A 14533-nucleotide genomic window follows, 5' to 3' on the forward strand; every position below is an offset into this window, starting at 1 on the left:
TTATATTTATTTCATGTTGATTAAAGTATAATATATAAAAAGTCCACTGATGTAACTACACTAGTATTTTATCCCGAAATGCACCACCTAGCATACCATAGAATACATTAATGTACTTATAAAATAAAATCTATGAACATTGTATTATAAAAGTAAACTGCTCCACATTCTCATGTACACATGTCTGAGAACAGTGTGTAACTTAAAGGAAATTAGAGAATGCAGTTTTTAAATGGTGAGTTCATCTATTAAGTAAAAAAGCTGTCCAAACCTATGTAAAAAAGTAATGGCCCCTTGCTAAATCATGAATGAACTATGATTTTTGAAAAGCTGAGTTAAATTTAAACCTGTTGAATCAAGAAACCATTTAAATAGAACCTGTCTAACAAAGTTAAGCACACTAAAAGATCTGAGAAAAATGAACACTATCAGAACAGATTCATGAACAGGTGAGAAACAAAGTAATTGACATGTATTAGTCTGAAAAGGTACACCAAGCCTTTTCTAAGGGAAAAAAAAAAAAAAAAAAACTTAGAACAGTAGTGAACCTTGCCAGGAGTGGCTGGGTACCAAATTCACGCCTAGAACACAACAAAACTCATCCAGGAGCTCATAAGAGCTAAAGACACGACATAACAACATTTAAAAAAACGCAGGCATCAATTGTCTCAGCTTTCACATAAGGATGAGAAATAATAAAAGAGGCATCCATAGGGTGTTCCAAGGCAAAAGTCACTGCTGACTAAGAGGTTGATTATCCCCATGATCTTTGGGCAAATATTCTGTGGACTGACAAGACAAAAATTAAACATTTTTGGAAAATGTGCATCCCATTACATCCTGTGTAAAAATAACACATCATTTTTTATATATATATATATATATATATATATATATATATAAACATCATGCCAACAGTCAAACATAGTAGATCTGGACAACTTGCCATGGACCATAAATTCTTAAAAAATATTAAATTAAGTTTTTGAAGTGGTCTAGTCAAAGTCTAATCCAATTAACATCTTTAAAGAGGCTGTCATGCTCAAAATCCCTTTCAATGTGCCTAAATTAAAACAATTCTGCATAGAAGTGTAGGCCAAAAAATTTTTTATAGTGATTTGAAAGTTGCCATTTATCGCAAGCGCTTCTGTGCAACTAAATTTAAGGGGCAATTGCTTTTTCACATAGGTCCAGATAGGTTTGGACAGCTTTTTTTTTTTTTGCCCTTAATAAATGTAATAAATAAAATCATCATTTAAAAACTGCATTTTATATTTGCTTGGGTTATCTCTGTGCAATTAAAAAACTATTTAATGATCTCAATCGTTTAAGTGTGACAAAAATACAGAAAACATTAAACAAAGACTTTTGCACAGCACCTTGTTAGGGTAGGTTAAATAAATCTTTAAGCTGTAAGCTGCATAATTAAACACACCTCCTACACACAGATACACCAGCAGTAGTTTTGCCCAACAGATGACAGTTTCCTCTTTGTCTCTCTGCTGATACACGATGGTTCAGTTTTTATCTCTGCATGTGTTTCTCTGTGCCATGGGTAAGTCTGAATGATCTAACTTGTTGCTTTACTAAATAAAATATATTTCATAATAAAGCCTTTAAGTATTTATAAATTGTAAAATAAATGTTATATACGGTATATAAATTATACATGCTTTATTATATATGCTTTGATTAGTGAAACATTTTTTATCTGATGTTGGTACATACAGTAGTCTATTGAGCACCATTGTTTTCTGTAGTCACACATTTGTAGCAACATAAACAAATAATTCTAACATACTGTATGTTTCAAACTTTTAGTGTGTAAACCAATTAAAACATACAACTTTCTCAACCAATTCTAGGCATACAAAAAAAAAAAAAAAAATGTATATATCACAAAAATGATGCCACCAGTGCAATAAGTCCAGTCGTGAAATTTTCTTAATACTAAATATTCCACAGTCAACTGTTAGGATTATAACAAAGTGGAAGCTATTGGGAATGACAGCAACTCAGCGATAAAGTGGTAGGCAATGTAAAATCACAGAGCTTGGTCAGCGCATGCTGAGACACATAGTGCACAGATGTCAGCAACTTTCTGCAGAGTCAATAGCTATAGACCTCCAAACTCCATGTGGCCTTCAGATTTGCTCAAGAACAGTGTGTAGAGAGCTTCATGGAGGGGGCTTACATGCCCGAGCAGCTGCATCCAAGCCTTACATCACCAAATGTATTACAAGGCATCGGATGTAGTTGTGTAAAGCATGCCGCCACTGGACTCTAGAGCAGTGGAGACATGTTCTCTGGAGTGATAAATCACGCTTCTCTGTCTGGCAGTCCAATGGATGAGTCTGGATTGGGCGGTTGCCAGGAGAATGGTGCTTGCCAAGTGTAAAGGTTGGTGGAGGGTGGATTATGATGTGGGGTTATTTTTAAGGAGTTTGGTTCGGCCTCTTAGTTTAGGAACACTTAATGCTTCAGCATACCAAGACATTTTGGACAACAGTTTGGGGATAGACCTTTTCTGTTTTAACATGACTGTGCACCAGTGCACAAAGCAAACTCCATAAAGACATGGCCTGCACAGGGTCCTGACCTTAACCCAATAGAACACCTTTGGGAAATTAGTGCGGAGACTGCGAGCCAGGCCTTCTCAACCAACATCAGTGTCTGACATCACAAATGCACTTCTGGAAGTTCTTTTGCTGCTTGAGTTTTAAAGGTTAAATTAGACTACAGCACTAGAAATTCTATTAACATAGCTCAGGACCTCAATACTTCACAATCACAGAAAATCATCACAGTGTCAACTAATTTAAGGTTAACCAAATCAGTAATGCCCTAATTAAGTTGTAATGTTTTTCTGCTGGTTGCAAACATGTGTGAAACTACTTGGGCTGCCCCGTATGAAACCATAGAGGGATTTGTGTGGGTCTATTCTCCATTTGTTTGGCCCACAGTGCCCCATGAAAAAACACACACACATCCACAGTGGGTCCACATGGGTATGTTTGCTGGGTAGGAGGGATAATGTCCTTCCTGCATCCCTATTCTGTACTATAACTGTATGTTTGAGTCGAGACATGTGATTGTTTCTGTGTTGCAGGTTTGCTCTCAGAGACTCTGTGCTCTTTAACTTTGGAGGCAGAAGCTGGAGATAAAGTCACTATTTGGTGCAAACATGATCTGACTGACACAGGTTACATCTTCTGGTATAAACACACAAGTGATTCAGTTCCACTTCTTATGGGGTGTAAACAGTTTTTTACATCAGCTCCATCAAAAGCGTGTCACTTCTTTAATGAAAGTGAAGGAATAGTGATGTCAGTTCATGACAAGAACACGTCTCTCACCATCACTGCAGTAAACGTCTCTGATACAGGACTCTATTACTGCGGGTACATGGAACAGAATCAGATTATATATAGTGATTCAATCTACTTAAGCATGAAAGGTACATTACTATAAAATGAGAAAGTGTAAAGTTAATAGTTGTAATTACTCCAGTTATAAAAAAATTATTTTCCTAAAAGGCTTCTGTACATTTTTTTATGAAAATATAGTGGACTTTAAAATATCTAATTGTTTTCTTTATTGCAATCCAAGGTTCAGACTCTCCACCTGTGTTCTTCATACTGACTGTGTTGTTTGGTGCAGTGATTGTGATTCTTCTTATTGTCCTAATCTTCATTGTACTGAAGCATAAAGGTAAATCATAGATGGATAGATACATATACTGTAGGGCCGGACTGAGACACAATTTCAGGGCAAAAATTCCACAACAGCTCAGGCATGTATATATATATATATATATATATATATTTTTTTTTTTTATTATTATTATTATTATTACATCAGTTCACAGTTAGGTTCTCTATGAACCAAAGTTTTACTTTAAAAGTTTAAAAGTTTAATTTAATTAAACTGGTCCATATACCATTTTTTTTATGTTAAGACCTTCAAAAAGTATGTAATATATTACAGTATACCCTCACCCAAAGGATTATTATGAACATCATTAGGCTTGGTCATTAGTCCACCCCATAACAATATATTAATACATACATACATATAAAAATTCTGTTACTGCAAGCATTTCAAGAATTATATAGAACAAGTTACAAACTAAAAATGTGTGCATGAATATTATACACGGTAAAATCCCCACTTTCCATCTAATCTAAGTGTGCCAATGACATACTGTATGTGATGGTATTAGCCAATAAAACATCTTTTTAAAAAAAAGAAATATGATTATTATTATTATAATTATTATTATCATTATTATTATTATTATTATTAAGTGTTATAGTCCCATAGACTTAACATTGAGGCCGGCCTGTTCTGTGACATCACGCCCATGACTGTGATGCATCGGAAGGCTCGACCCCGCACTGGATGGTATCCACGCTTATTGGGAGTGACCCGGCCGTCACGGAGGCACACTTAAAATTTCTCCAGAAATTTTCGCTCTCTAGTTAAGTGTGTGGCGCACACTTATTACTCTTCTCCCCTAGAAACCATTGCGCAATCCATTTATTATATCCATAAAACTTTGCAGCGTTTCTCGTCCCGCCGTTTCGAGACGACCCACATGTGTTACCCGTTCCGTGCGGCTCGCTTGGAAATGGTGTGCTATGACTTTTGATGGGGGGCCGTCGGGCGGCGCTCCCAAAATCCCCAAAAACTCGCCCCGAAAAGTCCCATAGACTTAACATTGGGGCCGGCCTCTACTATGACATCACACCTGTGACTATGATGCACCGGAAGGCTTGACCACACACTGGATGTGTGGCCGTCACGGAGACTTAAAATTTCTCCAGAAATTTTTGCTCTCTAGTTATTTTTAATATTATTATTATTATATCAGGTCACAGTTAGGTACTCTATGAACCAAAGTTTTACTTTAAAAGTTTAAAAGTTTAATTTAATTAAACTGGTCCATATACCATTTTTTTTATGTTAAGACCTTTAAAAAGGCCCAGCTGCTGGAAGAAATGCATCACACTATGATGGAAATAATTAGCCTTATAAGTATAGGTTTAAGGTATTTCCACGTTGCACCATGCGAGTTATCCTTTCACGAATCTTGAATTCCTTTCAAGATTCCTTCACGATTCCGTATAGGCAATGTGTTAAGATCACATTGGCTTGGTTTCATGGCAATCGTATAAATTGCTTAGGAGGAGTATATTACAGCCCATTGGGTTTTCACACGAGATTCCAATCTGTCTGCTGATTTTCATGACTTTTTGAGCATGTTAAAACATGCCCCCATAAAATCCCGGATGCTTAAAAAATCCTTCAAACAAGAGGGCCTCCCACACACTATGACATACAGTAATAAGTCAGATGTGAGAAACCTTGAGAGGAACCAGAGTCAACAGGGAACCCATCCTCATTTCCTCACTTTTCTTCCTATTTCCATTAAGTTTTTCCTTGCCATTGTCTCCCTCGGCTTGCTCATAAGGAACAATCTGACAATTCTGATGCATACATTTTTTTCACATTTTATATAGATTTCCATTTTTTTGACGTCATAATGCTGATTTCATAGTGCATGGGCCCTAACAATAATCCTTAAAAAATCAATAGGGCCCTACACATGAGATGACCATTACAGTACATGATATCAACACAATTTAAATATTACCAACATTAGAGCATCAGCATTATAAGAGGTATAACAACATAGTCCCAATGTCTCAGAGCTTGGACCCTAAATAATAATCCTTATATAAACAATAGGGATCTTCACATAACATTAGCATGATTAGAACATCAACACTATCAGAGCCACAGCATCATCAGAGCTATGATATCACAGTGCTTGGGCCCTAAATAATAATCCTTAGAGAAACAATAGGGTTCTTTACATGCCATTCACACTATTAGAACATGAGCACTATGATGTCATAGTGCTGATGTCATATTTCTTGAACCCCATATACAATAATGGCAATTAATTAGCAAAAGTGAAAACCACATGGTGTCCTAAAAGCAATGTGGCTGGAAGGGAAGCTCTGGTTATTTCTTTGGGGTTATCCCGCTTGGTATGCCCACTAATAATTATAACATGACAGATTAAATATTATATAAAATGTATTTCCATATTTTATTAGTGACAAAAAATGTGGTGGGGCTTATCAAATAGGTGCCCAAATCTAGGTCAAGGAGTGTGGTCCCGCACAAATTAAGCCCTGCTACAACTACTGTAAATAAAGATACATTCATTTGGCATTAATAGGTTTAACAGTGAGGAATTTAACTACAAAAAAGAATGTACATAACCAATTGTTTAGTCATTTTGGGTTACTACTCTTGTACTATTACTGCTGCTATTACTTCTACTGCTACTATTGCTACTAATCTGGAAGTTGAGTCATGTCTGGAATTTTTTTCCTGTTAGGTAGATATGTTTCACTACTCATCTTCATCTTCATCTACTCAGCTTCACTAAGTAGCTTCTTCAGTCTGAGGTGAGTTTATCATATTTGAGTCCTCCAAGGTCAAAGGGTCCTCCACTGTGTGAAAAGTCATGTTTATTTGAACAGTGGAGACGATGAGCGTAAGAGAAAGAGTCATTAGAGAGTGGGATAAAAGATTACGAATTTTGGAGAGGGAAGATAGATGGTTTGAGATAGGGGTAAAAGAAGACATCTACATCCAAGTGGAAAGTCCTTCTCTAAGGAGAGGTGGAGGTCTCAGGCACAACCTTTGTCCTATTTTTCATGCTGCTGTTTTATGCATCTAATTGAAAATCGACAAGATCTCGCGACCCCCACTGTCAAAAACAAGCAATAAACATAAGAGGCTGTTCACAGTATTTTGACTACATTTACTATACATCAAAATAATTTTGGGTTACCTTTAAATGGGAAGGGTGTACTTTTTTTTTTTTTTTTTTTGAAACTTTCATGAGCAAGCACTTCTGAACAGATTACACACTGAGGGAACTCTATGTGGTCAACAGTAGAGCAAGTGAATGCATACTTTATGAATTCTTCCTGATATTTTCGACGTTTCCTACTTTGGTCTGACGGGGTCTTGCTCTTTTGCTTGGTCGATGTACATGGTTCCGATGACTCAGGCAAACTGTCCACAATTTCCTCAACATTTTTAGATTTGCGAATAACAAATTTATCCATCTCGGCAGTTGCGGTTTTCACATTCAGTTGTGCGCTGTAGCAATAACTAGTGAGCCAGTCGCTGCACAGTGACGTTGTCATGAACCCAGTTGTAATGGCTGATGGTGTAGCATTATTATTAATGACAGACAAGCTCTGTGTTAGGCGCACTACTGTGGCTATGTGCCGTGACAAAGGCCCCAAAAGCCTCTCTTAAACAGATCACGTTAACGAAAACTCAAACAGACAAACGCTACAACACTCAAACATATGACCAAAGCCCCTTGAGGTAAACTTAAACCTGGTATGCGTCTACGAGCGACTCACACACACCCACACGCTCCTATGAGCGACCCTCACACACACACGCTCCTATGAGCGAACCTCACACACTCGTAGAGCATGCCAAGGCCTAGAGCTTTGGTCAAACACACTAAAAACATTACCAGAAGTGACACGAAACAAAAGGACAATAATCACATGCCACATACTCACACATAAAGGTATAACCAAAGATAAATTTAATCCCTTAAACACAGAAAACAAACCCTCAAAGCCAGTACTAACATAATCCAATTTTCAAACAAAACAAAACAAAAGCCCACTAGACAATAACAATGCCGGGCCCAGTTTCCCAGAACTAACAGCTTTTTATAATGTCTCTAATTGGCTGCCTCGGCGCAGGTGAGCTCCTTCCTCACCTGACCGAGGTGCCTTCTGGGAAACTGAGTTTTCCAACAAAACTACAAACAAACAGAAATGACAACCACAGTGCTCTCTAGGGGCAGTCCCTTCCAGACGTCATATCTTTGAGTCGCGATGTAAGGGTCCACCACCAGAGGTCGCTGTTTTTTATTTGTAGTTTTGTTGGCTGACTCAGTTTCCCAGCAGGCACCTCGGTCAGGTGATGCGAGTGCACACCTGAACCGAGGTAGCCATCAATCCATCTCTATTAATAGCTGTTTAGTCTGGGAAACTGGGTCGAGCATTTTTGGTTTAACCACTGTCATTTGTGTGGGCATTTTGTTCTGTTTTGTTCTTTGTTTAGTTTGTATTTTGATTTTAGTTGTGTTGACTTGGGCTCTCTTATTGGCAATGTTTCTGTGTATGTTTTGTGTGTCGGTGTTAGTGAAGCTGATTCAGTCCTGTCCTAAATGTATGTGTAGCTGACTGCCATGGTTAAGAGCAATCTTAATCATGTTTAGCTAAAAGCCATGCCTAGCTGACTGCCATGTCTTTAGCCCTAGTTCCGTCTCTCTCCTGTCTCGAGTCTCTACGTGTCTCCCCGAGTCTTTACGTGTCTCCCTCTAGTGTCCAGTTTCAGCTCCACGCATAGTTTGTGTGTCCTGTGATGTGTTTGTCCTCCTTCTGCCTGTGTCTTGCCACAGGACGTGTTAGTTGTCCCTCTGCCTGTGTCTCGCCACAGGACGTGTTAGTTGTCCCTCTGCCTGTGTCTCGCCACAGGGCGTGTTAGTTGTCCCTCTGCCTGTGTCTCGCCACAGGACGTGTTAGTTGTCCCTCTGCCTGTGTCTCGCCACAGGACGTGTTAGTTGTCCCTCTGCCTGTGTCTCGCCACAGGACGTGTTAGTTGTCCCTCTGCCTGTGTCTCGCCACAGGACGTGTTAGTTGTCCCTCTGCCTGTGTCTCGCCACAGGACGTGTTAGTTGTCCCTCTGCCTGTGTCTCGCCACAGGACGTGTGAGTTGTCCCTCTGCCTGTGTCTCGCCACAGGACGTGTTAGTTGTCCCTCTGCCTGTGTCTCGCCACAGGACGTGTTAGTTGTCCCTCTGCCTGTGTCTCGCCACAGGACGTGTTAGTTGTCCCTCTGCCTGTGTCTCGCCACAGGACGTGTTAGTTGTCCCTCTGCCTGTGTCTCGCCACAGGACGTGTTAGTTGTCCCTCTGCCTGTGTCTCGCCACAGGACGTGTTAGTTGTCCCTCTGCCTGTGTCTCTCCACAGGACGTGTTCTTCGTCCGTCTGCCTGTGTTACATCACAGGAAATGTGGTGTTCATCTGTCTGCCTGTGTCTTGCCAGAGAGCCCCTGTTAGCACAAAGTTATTAAGTATTGTTTGAGTTTGGTTGTTTCTTTTGTTTGTTGAGTTTTTAGTTATACTTTTGTGTTTAATGTTCATTAAAGACTCTTTTTTGATTACACAACCCCTCTGCCTCTGTGCCTGCTCTCATTGCCCACGGCGATCAACACCTGCCACTACACCCAGATCGTGACACGCGAATTAATTTTTTTTTAAACACTCAGTTTAAACACTCACACTCAATCAGTAATATCTTTACAAATCAGTAAATATTTATTTATAGCTTTTACTTGTAATACTGAAGTGTGTATTATAATCACAAAAAATGACAATTGACAATTTGAGAACCACTGATCTCCAGGAAGATCGAAACCTCTTTACAGGTCCACCAAAAAAGCCTCTCTTACTCTGTCGGTGGTCATTACCTCTTAATGATTCTCCCTAATCTCTCTCTATTACTGTTTCTTCCTCCCACTCTCTAATGAATTTCCCTTCTACTCTCACCTTCTCAATTGTTCATGTAACAAGCCTTTTCAGACAGGGGAGGATCCTTTGACATTGGAAAACTCAAATATAAGGAACTTACCAACTTACCTCAGGCTAAAGAAGATACTTGGATGATACAATAAGTGAAATGTATCTACCTAACAAGAAAGAAATCCAGTTGGCATGACTTAACTTCCACCTCAACTGGAGGTCTATCAATTATTACAGACATATTACTGGTCTACTACTACTACTACAACTAATAATAATAATTTTCTTTTTGTTGCTTTGCTTTACAGTAGGTCATGAATCATCCAAAAATGAGGTAAATCTGACTACATTTTCACACACAGTATATTTTAACATACAGTTACATCTCAATGGATTGGCACCATGTCCAGTGCCCCGCCTTGTGCCCTAAGCATACTGGGATAGGCTGTCATTTACAGACAGATGACAGGATGGATGCTAAAGCAGTTAAGAATTTTATTAAAATCACTTAGGCATGGTAGAGTGATGAGGAAGCATCAGTTAAAAAGAATCCTAAAAATTAAAGATAAGGTCCCCAATTCCACTGAGCCGAATTTGCTCCCAAATCTACAACAATGCAAATTTGAAGCGACCACTTGATTGCTCAGTAGAGGACTGTAATGACTGCTTATAGCCTCTTTGGCTATAATTCAGTTCATCAGCGTCTTCAACTTTAGGAGGAATGCGCCGTTATCAAGTCATCATCGATTTTTAAGCGCATTTATAATAATAGCAATGTTTTAATCTAAAATGTGTGTGGTTTGATCATTTCTGTTAATTTCATAATCAAGTCTGACAGATTTACCATGTAATTTTTATTAGTAATATATGTGTAGCATAGCTGGCAACCATTGGCTGCCGGTCAATAAGGGGTGCAGGGGCGCCACCCCATTAAAGTTAGGCAGAGAAGAATGCTACTTTAACATGTAATTATTGAACATAATAATTATTTATTTTAATAATGGAATGAAGTCATTTAGTCACAATATTCCACTGTATTTTTTAATATAATTTATTTGCAATTAAAAAAAAAACTGTATTACGTTCATTTGTGTTCGTGTAACCTTTTAGAAAAGCTTACAGTAAAAATTTGAAAATAAGGGCATTGTTATAATAAATAGAAAAAGCACAGCCATGGTTGTTTGCCTGGTGGTGCTGGTGGCTTAGTGGTAGGTTTTTAGCCTCTCATGCGGAAGGCCTAGGTTTGATTCCCAGCCAGCGGCCAAACCCCAGCCACTGGAAGCATTGATGGTCCAATGCCCGGATAAAATGGGAGGGTTGCATCAGGAAGGGCATCTGGCATAAAACCTTTGCCAAGCTTGTGTGTGGACTGGATGGTCTGCTGATAGCTCAAAGGATTTGCATTGAGTTTAATCATTTAGCACTTTTTATTTTCATACGACACTCAAAGGTTAACAACCATGAATGAGAGAAAATCGCACATGCGAGAGACTCACAATCTCACATGTAACACAATCACACTTTATGTTCAGAATCTTTATTTTTTAATTTTCTTTTTGTCTCTCCTTCGTTTGTTTCAATTGTGATTTTCCCATGACTCTACTTTCTTTGTTCATTATTATTATTATTATTATTATTAATAAAGGTTCAACAACTGTAAACACTGACATATATTCCCCTTCATGAATAATATTGCATCACTTTCTCCATTTACATTTTTTTACACCAGGTGCATGTGTGTGCAGCTTTTGTGTGTGATTGACCGCTTGCACAACTGTAAACGTGTGTTAATTACGCAAATATTATTTATCTTAACTTAGAGAGAACAAATGGACATTAATGGGACAATATGAGGTCGTTATCACATTGTTAACACCTTGGAAATAGTCTGTAATAGTCAGTAGCATAGTTTTAATTCTGCTTTCATAGGTCGGTAGCAAATCGGCTTAATGTAATAGGGACCTTAAGAAAAAAGGGATCAAAGCTCAAGACCAATGCAAATGGTGGCATAATTTAAGTAGCAAGCTGAGCAAAACTTTTTTAATGAGTAAACCTGTGTATCTTATGAACAATGAAAGAACACGTTACATTATGTCCAACACAAGGGCTTAACCTTGCATCAGCTCAATAAGAACATCCAGAAGAATTATACTAGGTTTAAATAATTAATTGTTCATATTTGTTTATCTTTGTGTGTCCTCTGTGTCTTTGCAGGATCCTGAAGCAGACTCAGTACATTATGCTGCACTACATTTTTCAAAGAAAAAAAACGAGCAGACAAAGCAATGCAATAAAATGGGGGATCAACATGTTATATATTCTTCAGCTGGACACACTACTGTGTATACATAATGTTACGCATCATTTTCTGTTTACTATATAACTATAACTATTTTCATGGTATAACCTCCAAAGGCAGACTATCACAATTTTTGCACAGTTTACAGATTCTGTGCATTCAAAAAATACATAAGGAGCTTGCAATAAAATGCTCACCAAATGTGTCATGTAACAGAAATATTTAAAGTAATAATCACCCTTATACAAGTTGAATCTCAGGAGTCTGACATGGACTTAGGACCGATATTTCATCCAGTGGCTGGGTTTTGGGCACTGGCTGGGGATCAAACCCCGGCCTTCTGTATGGTAGGCAAGAAACCTATCACTAAGCCACCAGTGCCCCATGAATTTAACATATAAATGTATAGAATACAATACATGAGGACTGTTGTTATAGGACAATATTTGTTTTCCTTCCATAAACTTCTGCCCCTTCCAGACCATTTTAAAGTTGATGGTCAGTATACTGTATGTTGACTACTGCTATATTTTCAGTTGGTACAATACATATACATTAATTAAAATAATAGGAAAGTCACCCAGCCAGCAAAAGTATTTAAGGGATGCTTGATAACATTGTTTCAAATTCATCGTCAAAATTAGAATCAAAATCAGGTTTTATTTGCCAAGCATGTTAATACACACAAGGAATTTGATTCCAGCTATTTTAAGTTTAGAGTACAGACCAACATAAAACACTGTACAAAAACACTATACACAGTAATTACACAACATTCAGTAACTTGTAGCCCTGTGTGCGTCATATAAACTATAATGGGTAGTGCAAAATAGCAAGTAGTAGTAATAATGTAATGTGCATTGTAGGGAGATTGTTGGAGGCATGGGGGTGCTTTTACACAATATACAGTACGATGCTGGATGAGTTCGGTAGCGCCTGCCAGAAAGGAGGAGGTTAAAAAAGTTGTGTCTACATTGTGAGAGGTCTTTAGGGATTCCTCCTGCCCACTTCCTGGTTCTTGTAGAGACAAGGAGAGGGGGCAGAAGAGCTTTCAATTATTTTTTCCGCAGTTGCTCCAAACCAGACAGTGATAGATGAGCACAGGACAGACTCAATGACTGGAGTATAAATCAGTTTCAGCATCTCCTGAGGCAGACCGTACTTCCTTAGTTGGCACTGGAAGTACATTTTCTGCTGAGTCTTTTTAAGGATGGAGTTGATGTTTCAGGTCATGGGAAATGGTAGTTCGCAAAAAAATTAAAACCTCCATGATTGGCACAGGGTTGTTGAATATTGTGAGGGGGAGTAGTGTTGAAGCCTTTTTTTCTAAAGTCCATTGTCATCTCCACAGTTGCCACTGTCGCCAGTTGTGTGCCCCGCATGCCAGCATGGCACTGCCCCTGGACCTGCACGTACACAATCTTTCCTCCCCTTTCTTTCCATCCTTGCTCCTTTAACCCTTTCCTTCCCAATTTTCCCTAAATAAATTACCCTTTTTCCCGTAAGATCTCGCCTTGTGTTCTTCCTTCATGGTGCCGCCCGTGCACATAGGGTCGAACCCATTACAGAGCTATAGGGAAGTAATCATTCAAACCTGTGATGGAGGGTTTCTTGGGGACTAGGATGATGGTGGATTGTTTGAAGCATAATGAGACATCACACAGCTGGAGTTGTCTGTACCATCTGGGTCTGGTGCTTTCCTGATCGTCTGTCTCTGGAAGAGTCGTTATAAATCCTCTTTACAGATTATGAGTGGAGCTTGGGAGTAAGAAGGAGAAACCCAGAGTCATGAACTGTACCTGTTAATGCTCCATATGGTTGTTTTTATTTTTGTGATAAACACAACGGCACTCTGAACAACATTCCTACTGACACATCTATCGCACAGCTCAGAGGCTGAAATAAGCGCTCACTGCATGGATATGGCAAAAGGGACTGAGCAATGACTTTACAATTCTACTCTGTAAGGTGAGGAACCAGGTGCTGTCTAGATTCTCTTCTGATTTCCACAGTGAAATTGAAAAAAGGTGCTCATTAAACATTAATTTCTTTGGTCATACCACATGAGCGTTATTTATTTATTTTATTTTTTATGTACACTGGGAATTAATCATACACATGTAAACAATGATTAAATAAATGCAAGAAATACTATTAAATACAGTGAAATACAAGAAATGCTAAAAATAAATATAATGCCTGTTATAATAAAGTTCAACCAATAGCATAGATACATATAATAAATAATAAATATCTAATCATCTTGTTTTCTGTTTTTCACAGGATCATCTGGGTTCAAGAGAGGTCAGGTGTGTTATGGCAACATGTCCTTGTGACCTGGAGAGACCAGGAACGGCTGCTAAATTTTCCTATCGAAACAAAAACAAAATAAGACAATAAATTGCTTAGTAAGTTTGATTGTAACAATATGCTACGAGCATTCTTACTCTGTAAAAAAATATGAATTTAACACTTAGTTTAAAGTAGAAAATACATGTAAATTTAGAACTATTTTGATAAGTCAACAGAAGATAGTATTTTTTTTTCAAACTGTTCTACATCTTCATTAGGTTCTTATTGTAAAACAACTTGCA

The 14533-nt window shown here is 38.3% G+C and overlaps 1 protein-coding gene across 1 annotated transcript; it reads left to right on the forward strand.

Annotated features, from left to right (window-relative positions):
- The first annotated feature begins 1496 nt into the window (after window positions 1-1496).
- Window positions 1497-10765, forward strand: LOC128509730 (immunoglobulin kappa light chain-like). The gene is made up of 5 exons (XM_053481565.1): window positions 1497-1555; window positions 3110-3457; window positions 3610-3711; window positions 9949-9974; window positions 10751-10765. Exons 1-5 carry the CDS (start codon window positions 1513-1515, stop codon window positions 10763-10765), a joined length of 534 nt encoding a protein of 177 aa, XP_053337540.1. The 5' UTR covers window positions 1497-1512.
- Window positions 10766-14533: the final 3768 nt, after the last annotated feature.

The sequence above is a fragment of the Clarias gariepinus genome, chromosome 21, assembly GCF_024256425.1.
Source record: "Clarias gariepinus isolate MV-2021 ecotype Netherlands chromosome 21, CGAR_prim_01v2, whole genome shotgun sequence".
NCBI classification, from domain to species: Eukaryota; Metazoa; Chordata; class Actinopteri; order Siluriformes; family Clariidae; genus Clarias; species Clarias gariepinus.

Coding starts and splice junctions, on each gene's coding strand:
- LOC128509730 (XM_053481565.1), top strand. CDS start 1,513: ATGGTTCAGTTTTTATCTCTGCATGTGTTTCTCTGTGCCATGG. Junction 1,556..3,109: donor TGTGTTTCTCTGTGCCATGG/GTAAGTCTGAAT, acceptor TCTGTGTTGCAG/GTTTGCTCTCAGAGACTCTG. Junction 3,712..9,948: donor CATTGTACTGAAGCATAAAG/GTAAATCATAGA, acceptor TTTGCTTTACAG/TAGGTCATGAATCATCCAAA.